This window comes from Parasteatoda tepidariorum, chromosome 5 (genome assembly GCF_982258835.1).
Source record: "Parasteatoda tepidariorum strain Cologne lab strain chromosome 5, Ptep-v5.0, whole genome shotgun sequence".
Lineage (NCBI taxonomy): Eukaryota > Metazoa > Arthropoda > Arachnida > Araneae > Theridiidae > Parasteatoda > Parasteatoda tepidariorum.
The window spans coordinates 30,181,025-30,196,797 of NC_141759.1; the positions used below are offsets into that span (position 1 = coordinate 30,181,025).

The following is a 15,773-nucleotide window of genomic DNA, read 5'->3' on the forward strand; positions in this document are numbered from 1 at the left end:
ATAACTCCAGGCAAAAAATAACTTCAAGTAAATATTTATTACTTTTTAATATTTTATTTAATTTTAGTCGAAAAGTTTTTGAACTATAAGGTATAAAATTTTTTACACTATTTTAGAGAATATAATTTTGCCTGACAAAACATAAAATTTAAATGAAATCGACCAAATAGTTCTTAAGAAGTATAATTTCAAAAAATTAAATTTTCTTAAAGGTTAATAATAATTAAATTAATTATTATTATTAAATTAATATTATATATTAATATTAAATTAATATAATATGATATTAAATTAATTTATTTTAAAGATTTAAGTGAATTTGGTCGAATAGTTCTTAAGAAGTCGAATTTCAAAAAATTTAATTTCCTTAGAGCTTAATAATAATTAAATTAATTATTATTATTAAATTCTTTATTATTATGAAATTCTTTATTATTATCAAATTAATATTATATTTTAATATTTAATTAATATAATATGATATTAATTTAATTAGTTTTAAGGATTCGACTTCTCAGAATCTATTAGATCAATTTCCCTTAAATTTTGTATTTTGTCATGTAAAATTATATTCTATAAAATTATGTAAAAAATTGTATTCCTTACTATTCAAATATTTTTCTTCGTCTAATATTAAATAAAATAATGAAAAATTATAATTATTTACTAAAAGTTATTTTTTGCATGCTTTTTATATTTGGTTAAAAAAATTTTATGTTGGAGTGTAAAAAAAAAAAAAAAATTCTCGAGATGTGACGAAATATACAAAAAATAAAATTAATATTCAAGGGTCTAAACTTTATACCGATTTCGAACAAGTTTGATATTTTACCATGTAAAATTACAAAATTTCATATGATGTAAAAAGTTTTATACCTTACAATTTTTTTCGATTCTTATTAAACAAAATTTAAAAAAAATATTTACAGAACTTTGATTTTTGCATGGACAGACGAGATTTATAATCATGTAGAAAATTTTTTCTATTCACTTGAAAAATTTTCGAAATATTACGAAATGAGCAAAAAATCAAATTAACATTAAGGGGTCTAAGGCTTGTACCCCTCTCCAGACTGAAATTTTGGGACATATTTCCAAGATTGTGGCTACCCCCCTTGTTTTGGGATCAGAAATCTGAATCCTTAGAAGAGTGGGTACGTTTATTCAGAGAAAGTACATTTTTGTGCCTGATTTCGTATCTTAAAATATGATCTGTAACATAAAAAATTATGTGTCTATAAATCTTAACATATTTGAGGTCACCTCCTAGAGCCATAAACATTGAGTCCTAGAGACTGAAAATCCGATAATTAGATCAACATCAGGGTGGCCCATTTTTTTGCACTGTATTTTGCATTACCATAAAAGTATTCAATTTTCTCTGAGACACTTTCAAACTGGTTTTTGTCTTGTATCGTTATTCCTTTAATAAACTAAAATTTTACTTCATAAATTTTGTAATTTAAAAATAACTGATAAGATGGTTATCAAAAAAACTTACATTTGAGTTAATAGGGTTAATAACTTAAAAATTTTTGTTGAGTGTCTTATTTTTTAGAAATTCAATTAATTTTAAAATTGACATCTTTTTTTTCAGTAATGGGACAATTAAAATTTTGTTTATTGGCAGATGCACAGCCTCAAATAAAAATAAGAGAGAATATTGTTTTCTCAATAATATTTGATTCGTGACGTTCTCTGTTGACAGGAAAAATAAGCTGGAGGCGAACTAGTTTTCCAAAAGAGTTATTTTAGATTTGTATAAACATGAAAAAGAGATTAGATCTATTTTTTAAAAATTAAATCGAGTTAGATCACAAATATGACTCAATCAAGATCTTTATATCACATGTCGTAGGTTAATTGAAAAATCCGACTTTAAAAACTGATGACGTAATTGGCAAGTATTTTTGCTGTGAGCCATGCAAGCCCATTGTAAATTGACATCGGCAGTTTGCGAAAAGGTCAAGAGTTTTAAATTACACAATTAATATTTTTAATCACTGAATGTATATATGTTTTCACACTTTTTCAGAAGATGTTTGTAATTCTCCCTCTTGGTTCGTGCAGCAGATTCTTTTTTAATTTGATTTTTTCAGTCTGTATCTGACAAGAAGCAAATGAGTAAAATATTATAAAAGTAGTACAAAATAAATTGAAACCCAAACTGATACTCGAAGTATAAAGAACTTGCACTACAATGTTTGGAGCTCTTTGTTTAACAGGGTATCGAAACATAACGAAACTTGCTTTTTCACTTTCGGCAAAACAACACATATTCGATATGGAATTCTTCATTAAGACACGTGAAGAAGTATATTATGTAAGCCAGCATTCTCTTTATAGGCAAAAATATCATAAACGTGAAAAGTTTTTCGATGTAGTTTAATTTTAACCTAAGTGCAATTCATTACAATGATTGCCATTAAGTTCCCCATTATATTATTATTATTCTATATGATGTATAAAATGAAAGATAAATTATAGAACAGAGAATGACTATAAAGTTTATGATGAAAAATATATCATAATCTGTCTTTCTGAAGTCTGTATCTGTAAAGAGCAGGACGCTCAATTTAAAAATAAGAGAAATAAATCTGCTAAAATGATTATTTGAATTACGTGCATTATTTTAAGGGATCACCCACGTGCATTGAAATGCAATATATTCAATTCAGGGAGATAACACTGGTCTCAAAGCTACATTGAATTTCAATGTTTCGAGTCGTTATTGAGTTCAAAATCTTCAATGAAACTCATTATCATTAACTTATTGAACTGCCCACTGGTATCAAATCTACATTAGTGTCATTGTCTTTAATTTAATGAACTCCTATTGGTCTTAGAGCAACATTAAATTCACTGTCTTTATTTTAGTGAACTTTCACTGGTCTTACAGTTTCTTTGAAATTCATTGTCTTTAATTTAATGAACTGTCATTGGTATCAAATGTACATTTAATTTCATTGCATTTGGAGAACTGTCACTGGTCTTTCATGTACATTGAAATTGATTGTCTTTAATTTAGCAAACTGTTACTGGTCTTAGAGCTACTTTTAAGTTCACTGTCTTTAATTTAGTAAACTGTCACTAGTCTCACATCCTCATTGAAATTCATTGTCTTTAACTTATTGAACTGCCCACAGGTATTAAGTCTACCTTTAAATTCATTTTCCTCAATTTAACGAACTGTCGCTGGACTTAACTTGGAACTGTCTTGGGTCGTTATTGAGTTCAAAATCTTCAATGAAACTCATTATCATTAACTTATTGAACTGTCCACTGGTATCAAATCTACATTAGCGTCATTGTCTTTAATTTAATGAACTCCTATTGGTCTTAGAGCAACATTAAATTCATTGTCTTTAATTTAGAGAATTTTTACTGGTCATACAGTTTCTGTGAAATTCATTGCCTTCAATTCAATGAAATGTCATTGGTATCAAATCTGTATTTAAATTCATTCACTTTAATTTAGGGAACTGTCACTTGTCTGACAGCTACATTTAAATTAATTGTCTTTAATTTAGAGAATTGTCGCTAATCTTTCAGCTGCATTGAAAATCATTGTTTTTACTATCACTTGGGTCTTAACCGCATTCTTCTACAATCTATGTCATACTATTTTGAAAAAGAAGGAACATATTAATATGAATTACTCTGGGGAACAAGTTTTTTGTTGTTGTTTTGCTTCATATTGCATGAGATATTCCTTAAACAAATCTTAGATGCTTTCATATCGCTGATTTCAAATTTGCCATTGGTTTCCCAATCAAAGCTACAGTTTTTTTAATAACATTTTTAGTCTATTCTTTTGTCGAAATATACAAGTTGGAAGGCGTTATAAACAGAGAATCGAATGAATAATACAAACTTCTAGGGGAGTTAAGACATATCATCAGCATAAATATTGCATATGAACTCATTCCCGGAATTTTGTCATATATGCCGGTAGGAGCGCTTCCCTATTACAAACTGTTTCTACGTGTACTTTTGAACAGGTCATAATAGGCAAGCAAACGTCCTTAGGCCCGTACGATGGCATTTCCGAAGATAGGCTCTTATGCAGTTTTAATCCTGATGATTTGCTCTAACTCCTCCTGTTATATAGAACGTTATTAAATTTGCACATATCGATAAAAGAGATGTAATGTCACATTCAAAACATAAGTAGATTCACGAATAAAGCTAATAACAGATTTAAAAAACCCTCATCCGAAATGGGCAATATCTAGAATTTGTATAAATGCAACAAAGAAGTTGCTTTCTGGTATTATTTTAACATAAAGTTTGCATACACGACATTGACATTCTATAAATCATACAAAATCTTTTCAAATTACAGTCAACTTGGCTACTTATAACTGTATTTCTAAGCTATCAAGTAATATTGCATACGTAAAAACAACACCAAGAGAACCCAGTATCAGACTTCGTTTAATTGGTACTATTTTCCAAACTGTGAGATAAATTTCCCTCTCGGCACATTTCTGAAATCTTTTCATTGATCGATATGAGTTTCCTGAACATTCGTTTATTATTCTGCTATTTCGAGTTACTTGAGCACCAGCTTCTGAGACTAAACATGCAGATACAGTGAGAATGATGAACAAAGTTCCTGCATAAAATGCTGCTAAAAATACAACGACGAAAGTTATGAAATCATTCGATAATTTGTGATGTAAAATGGTAGATATTGTGAAATACATTCCGGATGATTCGAAAACTAAAAACAAAAATACCAGGAGAGACAAATTATCGTCGACCAATTCTACTAACTTATGTACAGCTTCATATTTTTTGAACAAAAGTTCGAAATCGAACTTTTTACTATGGAGAAGCATGTTGTTAAAGTTCAAAATTTTGTTTTGTATTTGATGACAATTTATTGCATAAAACATGGTAAATATTGTAAGGGGCAACATTAGACATAATCTGAAATACAAATTGAGAAACAATTGTGCAAAGTAACGTATGAACTTAGATTCAAAGGGGAAACCAAGCATGAATATGAATTTAGATCGATTTTTTGCTTGGGAATTGAAATAAGACAAAAAATATGCACAATGAATCATAAAACTGAAGAAGATCCATACCTGTATTTTAATTTTAAACGTTTTCGATAATGGTAACCTGATCATGTATTTTGCGACCTCTATAAGATTATTAAACTTAATCATAAGCACGTAACGAAAAACGACAGATGTTATAAGCAATGTAATATTTTGGGAAAGTTTAGAATTGACACCTTCTGTAAAAATTTCAATACAGATCATGTTTAAGGAGAAGAGGACAGTAGCAAAAACATTTAATATCCAGTTGAATGTGTTCTGAAATACTATAATTTTATTCACGGGGGAGGATATAGGAAATACTGCACTGATTTTAAATAGTACTGTTATAAAACTGTACAAATGCACTGTTTTATGACTCAAACATTTAAACAATCTTGTCATTGTTGACAGCAATTTTGTATGCCTCTATATTATGAAGTTTAACAGGCGAATAAAACTGAAATATAGGATTCGCATATTGATTATCCGTCCATCAAATTTTTTAACATTTAATTTAATAATATCATGTTCTTTTTATAGTCATCGTCTAAAAACAAATCATCCATAAACTTTGTCAGAAGCCATAAATGAAGTAATTGCGTTAATGGATTAAAGATCACTGATAATAAGTTTTAGGAATAAAAGAGGATTTTAATGAATAGATTGTAAACATTAAAGTTGTAAGAAAAACTTATTATCACAGCAGTTTGCTTTCAAATCTTTATTGCAGAGTAAATGTTAAATCAACAGTAAATTAATTAAGGGAATAAAGGATCTACCGTAAAGATAATTAATTTAACAATATTTAATTTCTATTCACTCAAGTTTTCTTCGAATTCATATTCTATAGGTGCCGGGTGAATGTTTGATTAATAAACTAATTTTATTTTAAAGAAATATTGAATACATGCATCCTAAATATTTGATTCTTACTTAAGTTTGAGTGCATATTCTTGCTTTATCGTAAAAGTAACTTTATTGTTATTATGTGTATTGTAATTACTGATTACTGTAATTGTAAATTTTAGTGTTTCTGGATAACTAACATGATGGCAGATACTTTACACCAAGTAGTGAAAAAGAACATTCTACGTGTTTCACTACACCAAACAGTCTTGGTGCAGTGGAACACTTAATGTAAAGTAGGTAATCACTCTGATGTAAAGTAGTTGCCACCATTTTTGGAGTTCGACACACGAATATTTTTCGCCGTTTATTTTAGGTTCAAAACAACTAATTGTTTATTTGTATCTCTACCTGCCCTATTTAAGGGCATACGAGAGTAGATACATAACACATACATAGAACATCAGAAATTATATCAGAAACAGGGTAAAAAGAATAAAACACAGGCGACCAACAGTTAAAAACATGACTCTAAATCCAGGCAACACATGGAAAATCACAAAGATCATAATTAAAAGAGTAAAAACAATATATACATAAAAGTGAATAAAACACCCATATCGTGCGGGGTAAAAGCAATGCCTAAAAGTAGAAGATTACATAAGGAACACAATGGAATAAACTTTACAGTTAAAAAATGACTCAAAACCAAGTCACACATGGATAAAACCGATCAAATTAACAATAAAAGTACATAAAAAAGTGTAGTGAAAGCTTGAGACACCCAATTTGGAGTGCGGGGGTTCCGAATCCTTAAGTGTCATCACCCAAAATATCTTCAAGTGTCTATTTTATGATGCATTTAATAATACCCCTGCAGGTCGAATTAGCAAAACATTGAATTTGATAAAAAATTTTAAAATGTTCTCCACGGAGCGTTCGGAAGCATGGACAGTATAAAATTAAATGATCAATGCTTTGTATTTCTCCACAATAATTGCAATCAAGGGCTCTATTAAAAATTCTATTTTGATACTCACCGAACACTCCATGGCCCGTAAGAAATTGATTAAAATAAAAATTCGCTTGCAGTCTACTATAATTAGGATCCTTAATAAACTTATACGTTTGTCTGCCTTCCTCGGAATCCCGCCACTCCTGTTTTCAACGCATGAAGTTATAGCCGTTGACCAATGTTTTGACTTGGGTGGTGGAGCTCGGGACCTCAATGTCAACATTGCCGAGACTGATGGCGTTTTTAGCAACTCGATCCGCCTCCTCGTTGCCTTCAATACCAATGTGGGCTTTTACCCATCCGAGAAGAATATTCTTTTTCCAGATTTGTTTGGTGTTTTCTAGCAATTCGGAATCGGATTTAGGATTTTTTAAAGCTTGCAACGAGGAGAGCGAATTAGCGTAAATAGTTGCATTGGGATATTGGTTATTTGCAAGCCATTTTAAAGCAGTGTTAATTGCCATCATCTCGGCCTTGTGAACACTGCAGTTATTGCTCAGTCTGATGGAGGTTGCCTGAATGAGTTTGCCATCTCTCCTGACTATCATTCACATTCCTGTTCTATGTTCAGAGGTATTACTCATAGCATCGGCAACTTCCATCCGTGAGCAGACCGTAAAAATCTCAATCCCCTTGTCAGTTGGGATCAATTAACCAAAGGGGACGGATGTATAAAGAGAAGGGTGAATATTAATAACTGGTTTCTCGAGTATCGTTGTTCTTGAATTTCTTGAATATTACGGTCGTATTCCTCAATTCTGTAATTCCATCTTAACCTCTTAATACAAGTATCGTCAATGACTCTTAAATGAATGGGTTTCACCCCCGCCAGTATCTGTAGGGCCTCAGTGCTGGTTGTTGAATAGGCCCTTGTAATCACTATCAAGGATGTTCTTTGAATAGCATTAATTTTATTGTTAATTCTGGTAGCGTTACGATACCAGACACTGGCGGCATAAAGTATGATTCTCTCCGTTGCCCTCTGATAGATAATCCCTAAAATTTTTGGTTTCAGGCCCCAAGTTACCCTGGCTACCCTCTAAATCAAATTATTAAATTTAACAACTCTTTCCTTAACGTGATTCAAGTGAGCTATCCAAGTCAATCCTGGGTCAAAGAGAATTCCTAGATATTTAAGAATTTGCACCTGTTTAATAGATTGTGTATGCTGATAACTCATCTTAATATTTGGTAACCTCCTTATTGTCTTCTTGGTTTTTGGAAAGGTTATACATTGTGTTTTGTTATCACTAAATTTAAGTTTATTATTATGAGCCCAGGATGACAATTCCGAGAGACAGAAGGTGGCCAATTGGTCAAAGCGATAAAGAATCGGATGTCTCAATAACAACAATATATCGTCCGCAAAATCAATAATACGGCAATCTTCAACTTTCACATCATTAAACTGACTAAAAGTAATGCCATGAAAAAGTTAAAAATTTAATTAACGTATATCAACCAAAGCACCGGGCCAAGTGACGAACCCTGAAGGACTCCCATATTAATATTTCGTTTCAAGATATCATTGCCCTCTTCATCTCTATAGATGACCTCTCTATCCTTTAAGAAATCAAATATTACTCTAACTAGATTATCGGGCAATTATAATTTGTTAAGTTCATTTTTTAAAGTTTTCCAATTTGCGTTATTAAAAGCGTTGTCAATGTCCAGAGCCACCCCGATGCTATGTTTCTTCTCTTTCTTTGCATCCTCCACAAAAGATACGGCCTCATAGATAGCATCGTCAGTTCCTCTTCCAGTCCGGAATCCAAATTGGCCAGGGTCAAGAAGCTTTCTGCTTTCCAAATGATAAGACAATCTCTTTGTTAACAACTTATCCATAATTTTTTCCCAGACTGGAAGCAGAGAGATTGGTCTATACGAAGCCGGTAAACTTTTATCCCTATCTGGTTTTGGGATCAGGGAGACTCTGGCACATTTCCAAGATGCTGGGAAAATATTCAATAGGAGACAAATATTGAAAATGGCCAATAACCAAACCCTATTTACGATAAAAATTTCCCGAAAAATCTCATTGGGTATTCCGTCAGGACCCGGCGCTTTGTTGCATTTAAAATCATTGACAATCGCCTCTTGTTCAGAATCAGTGAACGGCGGGTCATCATATCCCCTCAATAAACGATTCCCAGGGTCTTTACGACAACTAATGTTCAACTCCCTAGCCTTGTAATTTTGAACTCAATCTAGATGAAAAGAGAACTCCTGGTTGAAGTATTGGGATAAAGTTGCCTTCGTGGAGGACATTTTGATGGAATTAACCCATATTTGCGTTACATTGAGAAGTAAACCACGAAAACTTTCCACGCTTAACATGACGGCAAGGGGTATTAATTCTCGTAAACGTAATTAAAACACAACTTCAGTATATTTTGAAAAAGAACAACATCTACCTTTATTTACAAACGACTACTAACTAAAGTGTTGCCATGCAGAGACAACTAAGTTCCTTTACTTAATCTCGTTACTAGGTAATTACAGGCGTGCAACATCCTCCCCGCCCTGGTCGACCTCCAGGGGGATGACCAGCTGCACGGGTCGGGAAATTGTCCCTCCATTTACACGCAGTATGCATGTACGGGCTTTGTTGTCACGGCCTAAGATTACTGACTCGACGCGTGCTTTCCTCCAGGTGTGCCGAGGTCTGACGTCCTCCTGCAACAAGACCACATCTCCGACCCGGATTACAGTACCTTTAGATGGGTTCCTCACATGGTGAAATGTTCTCAAGTCCATCAAATACTCCTTCTGCCATCTTTTCCAAAAGGAGTCCATTAATTGTTGACGACTTCTCCATATGCGTGTTAAATCAGAGTCCGAACTCGATGGGCCAGAAGGGATAGTTGTGAGTCGTTTTCCTATTAGAAAGTGAGAGGGTGTCAGTGCTTCGTCCGGATCGTCTGTAATACCATATTCATGAACAATTGGTCTGCTGTTCACGGCGGCTTCGATATCGCATAGAACCGTGACCAGACTGGTAGTGTCTAAGCAAGCTTTACCAAGGGTCTTCCGCAGACACTGTTTGATAGTACCAATCATTCTCTCCCAAAACCCTCCCCACCAAGTCGCACGTGGGGCGATGAATTTCCATGTCATGTTGTGATGAGCATAAAACTGGTGTACCTTGGAAGAGGATATGATGTTCCACAAGGACCTCAACTCCTTGTCTGCAGCGCCGAATGTTGTGGCGTTATCTGTGTACACAGTATGAGGAAGGGAACGTCGAGATATGAACCGTTGTAGCGCAAGTAAGAAAACATCAGTGCTTAAATTAGACACTACTTCCAAGTGGATGGCTCGAGTTACAGCACACGTAAATATGACTATGTAGGCCTTTGTAACCAATTTTTCGTTTTTAACATAGAGGGGTCCGGCAAAGTCAATTCCAGTTGTTTCAAATGGGGTCGACTTTTGAATTCTTTCAGCGGGTAATGGAGCTTCTATCTGTTCACCACGCTTTTGCTTCAGTATCTTGCAAGGAAGGCAAGTGTGTATGACCTTTTTAATGGCTTGTCTTGCTCTTAATATCCACCATTTAGAACGAAGCTGAGAAAGCACAATCCTAATTCCTAGATGGTGCATTTTTAAGTGTGTGTGGCGTATGAGCAGGCTTGTAAAAGGGTGAGAACCTTCCAATAAGATGGGATGTTTTTCCGATTCTGATAAGTCAGAAAATTGCAGTCTGCCTCCAAGACGTATTATGTTGTTGTCAAAAAGTGGGTTGAGTTTTTCTATTTTTGAGTTCTTAGGAAGTGACTTTGATTTCGACAGGGCTTCATATTCTAAAGGAAAAGATTCCTTCTGAACGGCTTGTATCCAATAGTTGCAAGCTTGATTCAGTTCCGTGGCATTAAATTCACCAACCATCTTTTCTTGTGTTTTGCAGTTGTGAATAAAGCGAAAAATCCAAGATGTCACGCGTAACAATTTAAAGTAAGAGCTGTAGTTTCCAGCATTGATAATTGGCAGAGTAGAGACAGTGTAAAGAGTCTGCACTTTCTTCTTCTTTAATTCTAAGTTGTGAGTGTAATCTTCATAAGTGTTTTTAGAATCAGGCCAGTTTTCAGGTTTGATTAACCACTTAGGACCGTGCCACCAGATTTCTAGATGTCTTAGCGTTGATGGTGAAGTACCTCTTGATAATATATCACCAGGATTGTCCTTTCCAGGGCAATGTCTCCATTGGGAAGGATTAGTATGAGAAACAATTTCCGTTACTCGATTGCAAACAAATGTCTTCCATTTATTTGGGTCACTGCGAATCCAACCCAAAACTACTTGGGAATCACTCCACAATATTGCATTGGAAATAGGAATATTAGTTTCAGCACAGAAGTATCGCAACAATCGAGCTCCCATCAGAGCCGCTAGCAGTTCCAAGCGGGGCAAGGTGACTTTCTTGATAGGTGCAAGTCTGTTGCGACTACACACTAAATGCACGTTTGCTTGATCACCATGAGAACTAACTGTGTATAAAACTGCTCCATAGGCTCGTTCAGATGCGTCGCAAAACACATGAATAGTAAAGGGAACGTGTGATGAAACGCCTATAAATCGAGGAATTTGAAAGGAGCAAACGTCATCAAGTTCTCCAATAGCAGCATTCCATGAAGTTGCCAAATTAGAGGGCAGTATTTCGTCCCATTTAATTCCTAGAATCCATGTGTCTTGAAACAGAATTTTTCCAAAAATTACAAATGGAGAAAACAGTCCTAAAGGATCGTAGAAGCTAGCAATACAGTGGAGTAGCCATCTCTTTGTAAGTGGTTTGTCTTGAACAGCGCAGAGAGAGGTTTTGAAAGTATTTCCGAGGGTGTCAGTTTCTGTATTCCACTCTATGCCTAAAACTTTAACAGTTGTTTTGAATCCTTCATCTTGATCTCGTAATTGGTTCTGAAGCAATGTTGAGTTTGTAGTCCATTTCTCCATTGGAATTTCAATCAATTGCATCAATTCTTTGACTTCTTTATGCAGTGTGGTGATTTCAGATTCTGTTTCAACACTAGCAACAAAATCGTCCATGTAAAGATGTTTATCGATCATGGGAGCAGCAATCGGGAATTCATTCACGTGCTTTGAAGCCACTTCACGTGTTGCAGCACATAACAAAAAGGGGCTGCATGCTAGTCCGAAAGGTAGACGAGTAAATCTGTAAGTAATTATTTCGTCCGTGAAAGATGGGTTAGTTTTGTCCTGTGCTAGTCTGTACCAGAAAAATCTTGTGGAATCTCTATCTCTTTCATGTAGGCTTAGTTGTAGAAAGGCCTTTTTTCCGTCACCTGTGACTGCAAATTTGTGCATTCGCAGTCTGAGTAGACAACCAATCGTTTCAGGTAAAAGATTTGGACCGATTTCTAAAGTATCATTCAGTGAAGGCATTCCTGGATCATGTGATGATGCATCGAAAACAATCCTCCATTTGGTCTCGTTAAGTTTCACTTTTTTGACAGCATGATGGGGTAGGTAAAATACAGTGTTTGAATTTGAAGGTTCTAGCTCACAAACTTCAACGTGTCCTTCTACAATGTAGTTTAGCATACAACTATCATATTCTTTCTTCATAGCATCATTAGATGCAAGTCGCTTCTGGAGAGACTTCAAACGTTTTTCGGTAGTAGCTATGTTAGTAGACAAAATTGATTTTGTAGGCTTCCTAGGCAGAGACACAACTCTACGATTTCCCTCAGTTTGGTAGTTTTCGTGAAATTCTCTCATAATTTCATTTTCTCGAACAGTTTTGTTCCTGATTTGAGTGTCTTTGATACCAATACTATCCAACTCCCACAAGCAACGCACTTCGTCATCCAAACAATCATCAGAAATTTGAACAGAAACATGGTGAACTGATGAATCATGTTTGATGGTTGTGTGTGTTCGTGACCCATTAAGGATCCATCCAAAAATAGAGGGTACTATGGCAAGAGATTCTGTAACTTTAATCGGGGGTTCCGTAGTGACCACATGCCAATAATAATCACCACCAATGAGCAATTCGATGGGTAAGTTGTCGTCTCCTGGAGGGTCTGCAAGTGTTAGTTTTCGGCTTCGAGCAAATCGAACAACGTCCGTAGGGGCAGCAGGGTGTGAGGTATATCTGTTGGAACTTTCGAAAGCTGTTATAGAAACAGAGTTTTTGTTCCATAAACTTGAAAGTGAAAGTTGCACACATCGTCGCATGTTTCGTGAAGTACTGGGAGATTCAAAAACATGTACATTTAGTTGCTCAGTGCTTACAATTGGGAGTTTCAGTTTGTCAATGAGGTTTGCATCGACAAAGCTTGTCTGGCTACCTCCATCCAAAATGCATCGGGTTAACTTCGTAAGACCTGTGGGTCCAGTAACATACACGCGTGCAGTTTGTAAATGGGTAAAGCTAGTTTTAGGTATGTTGATGTGATGAACCTCACTATTTTGGATCGCAGTGTTTAGTGCAGATGAACAAATGGATACGTGGTGTTTCTTCTTGCATTTTGTACAGCGAGCAGTATCTTTTCGAGGGCAATTTGTCATTCTGTGTCCTCTATTAGTACATAAGAAACAACGGTTAGAGCCTTTTAACTTTTGTATGCGAGTGTCATAGTCAGTTATGGTTTCGCATTTCTGAGCCCAATGACCAGAAGATTCACAAAAGGGGCAAAATGGGGTATAATTCTTTTTCCTGTGTACAGAAGTGGACTTATTATTTACGTTAAAGGCAGTAGTTGGAGTAAACGGTTCAATAACGTCACCTTTTATTTTTGACGTAGTTAATGCTCCTTGCACTTCTTGTGATAAGAACTCCATCATTTTCGTAATGTTTCCTTCGGCCAATTTTTCTCTTTGGGCATGAATGATCCACTGTTTACAAATGTCGTCTGGAAACGCTCGTAGTAATTTTGGAGCTAATACACGACCGTAACTGTCAATGTCTTCACCAAGTGCGCGTTAGGCCTGCAATCTTCTATTACATTCAATGTAGGTTTCATTTAAGGCTGTTGCCGATGAGTTGCGTACTGGTGTTAGATTTTCCAGAAAGTCCAAATGTGCTTGGATAATTCTATTTTTGTCCCCATATCTATCCATTAGTAGCTTTTTAGTGGTTTCATATGTGGCAGCAACAATACTGATACCATCAACTAAACGTCTTGGTTCGTCTTGCAAATAACCTCTTAAGAACACATGTTTGTCAATAGTTGAAAGGTTTGGATTGGAGTCTACAGAAGTTGGAATTGTTCCCAAAAACTTTGCCAATTTTCAATTTCACCGCCAAATGGTTCTAATTTAATCGTCGGTAGTTTCACTGTGTACGTTGGGCTAACAGGTGTTATCTGACCAGCAAGTGATGGATTAGTAACCGAATTAGTCGCCAAATTGACATTTTCAGTGCCCAAATTAAGATTATAGCTAGCGTTAATAGTTGGCGATAGTTTATTTTGGATGTATTTTCGGGCTTTAAAAATTGCGCGCTCAGCATTTTCTGTATAAGTTTCACATTGAGTAATGTCATTTTCATATTCGTCATCCGTAAAAAGAACATGGATTTCATTATCAATCGTTTCATTTCATTTAAAATAGTTGTTAAACGACTTACCGCATATTCCATATCTTCATTCAAAGTATCGTCTGTCATGTTGTCAATCTCAGTTGAGACACGAGTTATGTTGCTTCGAATAGTTTTTCGTTTCCGCTTCAATTGCGACACTTGTTCTTCTTTCGTCGCCATTTTTCTTTCGTGGAGATCAAAATTCGCAATAGTAAAAGTTCGCAATAGTAATAGTTTCGTAAAAAACCTTTGGCGTAATTCGTAATAAATTTTGGCGTAGTTCCAAGTCGCTGATTCGTATGAGTATTTCGGCACCAGATATTAATTCTCGTAAACGTAATTAAAACACAACTTCAGTATATTTTGAAAAAGAACAACATCTACCTTTATTTACAAACGACTACTAACTAAAGTGTTGCCATGCAGAGACAACTAAGTTCCTTTACTTAATCTCGTTACTAGGTAATTACAGGCGTGCAACAAGGGGACTCAAACCCATGATCCGTCTACCACTTAGGTTTGTTTTACGACAGCACTATGGTCGGTATGAGCTGGGTCCGGAATTCGATTTGACCAGCTATCGCTGGGATCGTACCCGGCTTATCTCATTGGGAGGATAGCGCTCTATCCCCTGAGCACTACATTATTGTATTGTGTATATTGCAATATTTTAATTGTATATTATTGTATTATGTATGTAGTAGTTTATTAAATTGTGCATTATATTGCTTTATTTAAATTGTATATTTAATTGTATGAAATCTCGATTGCGTGTTACTATAAAAAAAGTGTTCTTTCACACATTTTTTGGATTGTTCAACATCAAATTCTGAGAGATAGTAGTTTTTAAACAGTTTTTACAGTGCAGAAAAGTACTTTTTTGTATGCTACTTTGACCAATGATGTTCAGAGTCTCTGTTGTATTTTTTTTTCAACGTTTTGTGATGCTACTTGAAACTGATTTCTTATTCATTCTAGAATTTGAATCTTCTACAAAAACCTGGAGTTAAATTAATTTTATTTATTTAATAGATTAATTGGAAGTATTTCTCATAATCTATCGCATAAAAGAAAATTGCATGTTTATTATTATTATATTCTTAGAATCTTACATAAAAAGTGTGTTTATAGTAATGTAGCGGTAATGAGGAATCCTAATATGTCAAAAAAGAGGAATGTTTATTCAGAGAAAGTACGTTGTTGTGACTGATTTCGCAACTTAAAATATTTTCTGCCCTAACTCCCGAACCATTGAGATTGAGTCCTAGTAAGTGAAAATCCTATCATTAGATCAAAAGTTATTCAGAATGATTAA

The 15,773-nt window shown here is 34.5% G+C and overlaps 1 protein-coding gene across 1 annotated transcript; it reads right to left on the reverse strand.

The window, feature by feature from the left end:
- Positions 1–9,411: 9,411 nt before the first annotated feature.
- On the reverse strand, positions 9,412–13,722 carry LOC147808740 (uncharacterized). The gene has a single exon (XM_087162723.1). It carries the CDS (start codon positions 13,720–13,722, stop codon positions 9,412–9,414), a length of 4,311 nt encoding a protein of 1,436 aa, XP_087018849.1.
- Between the last annotated feature and the right edge of the window lie 2,051 nt (positions 13,723–15,773).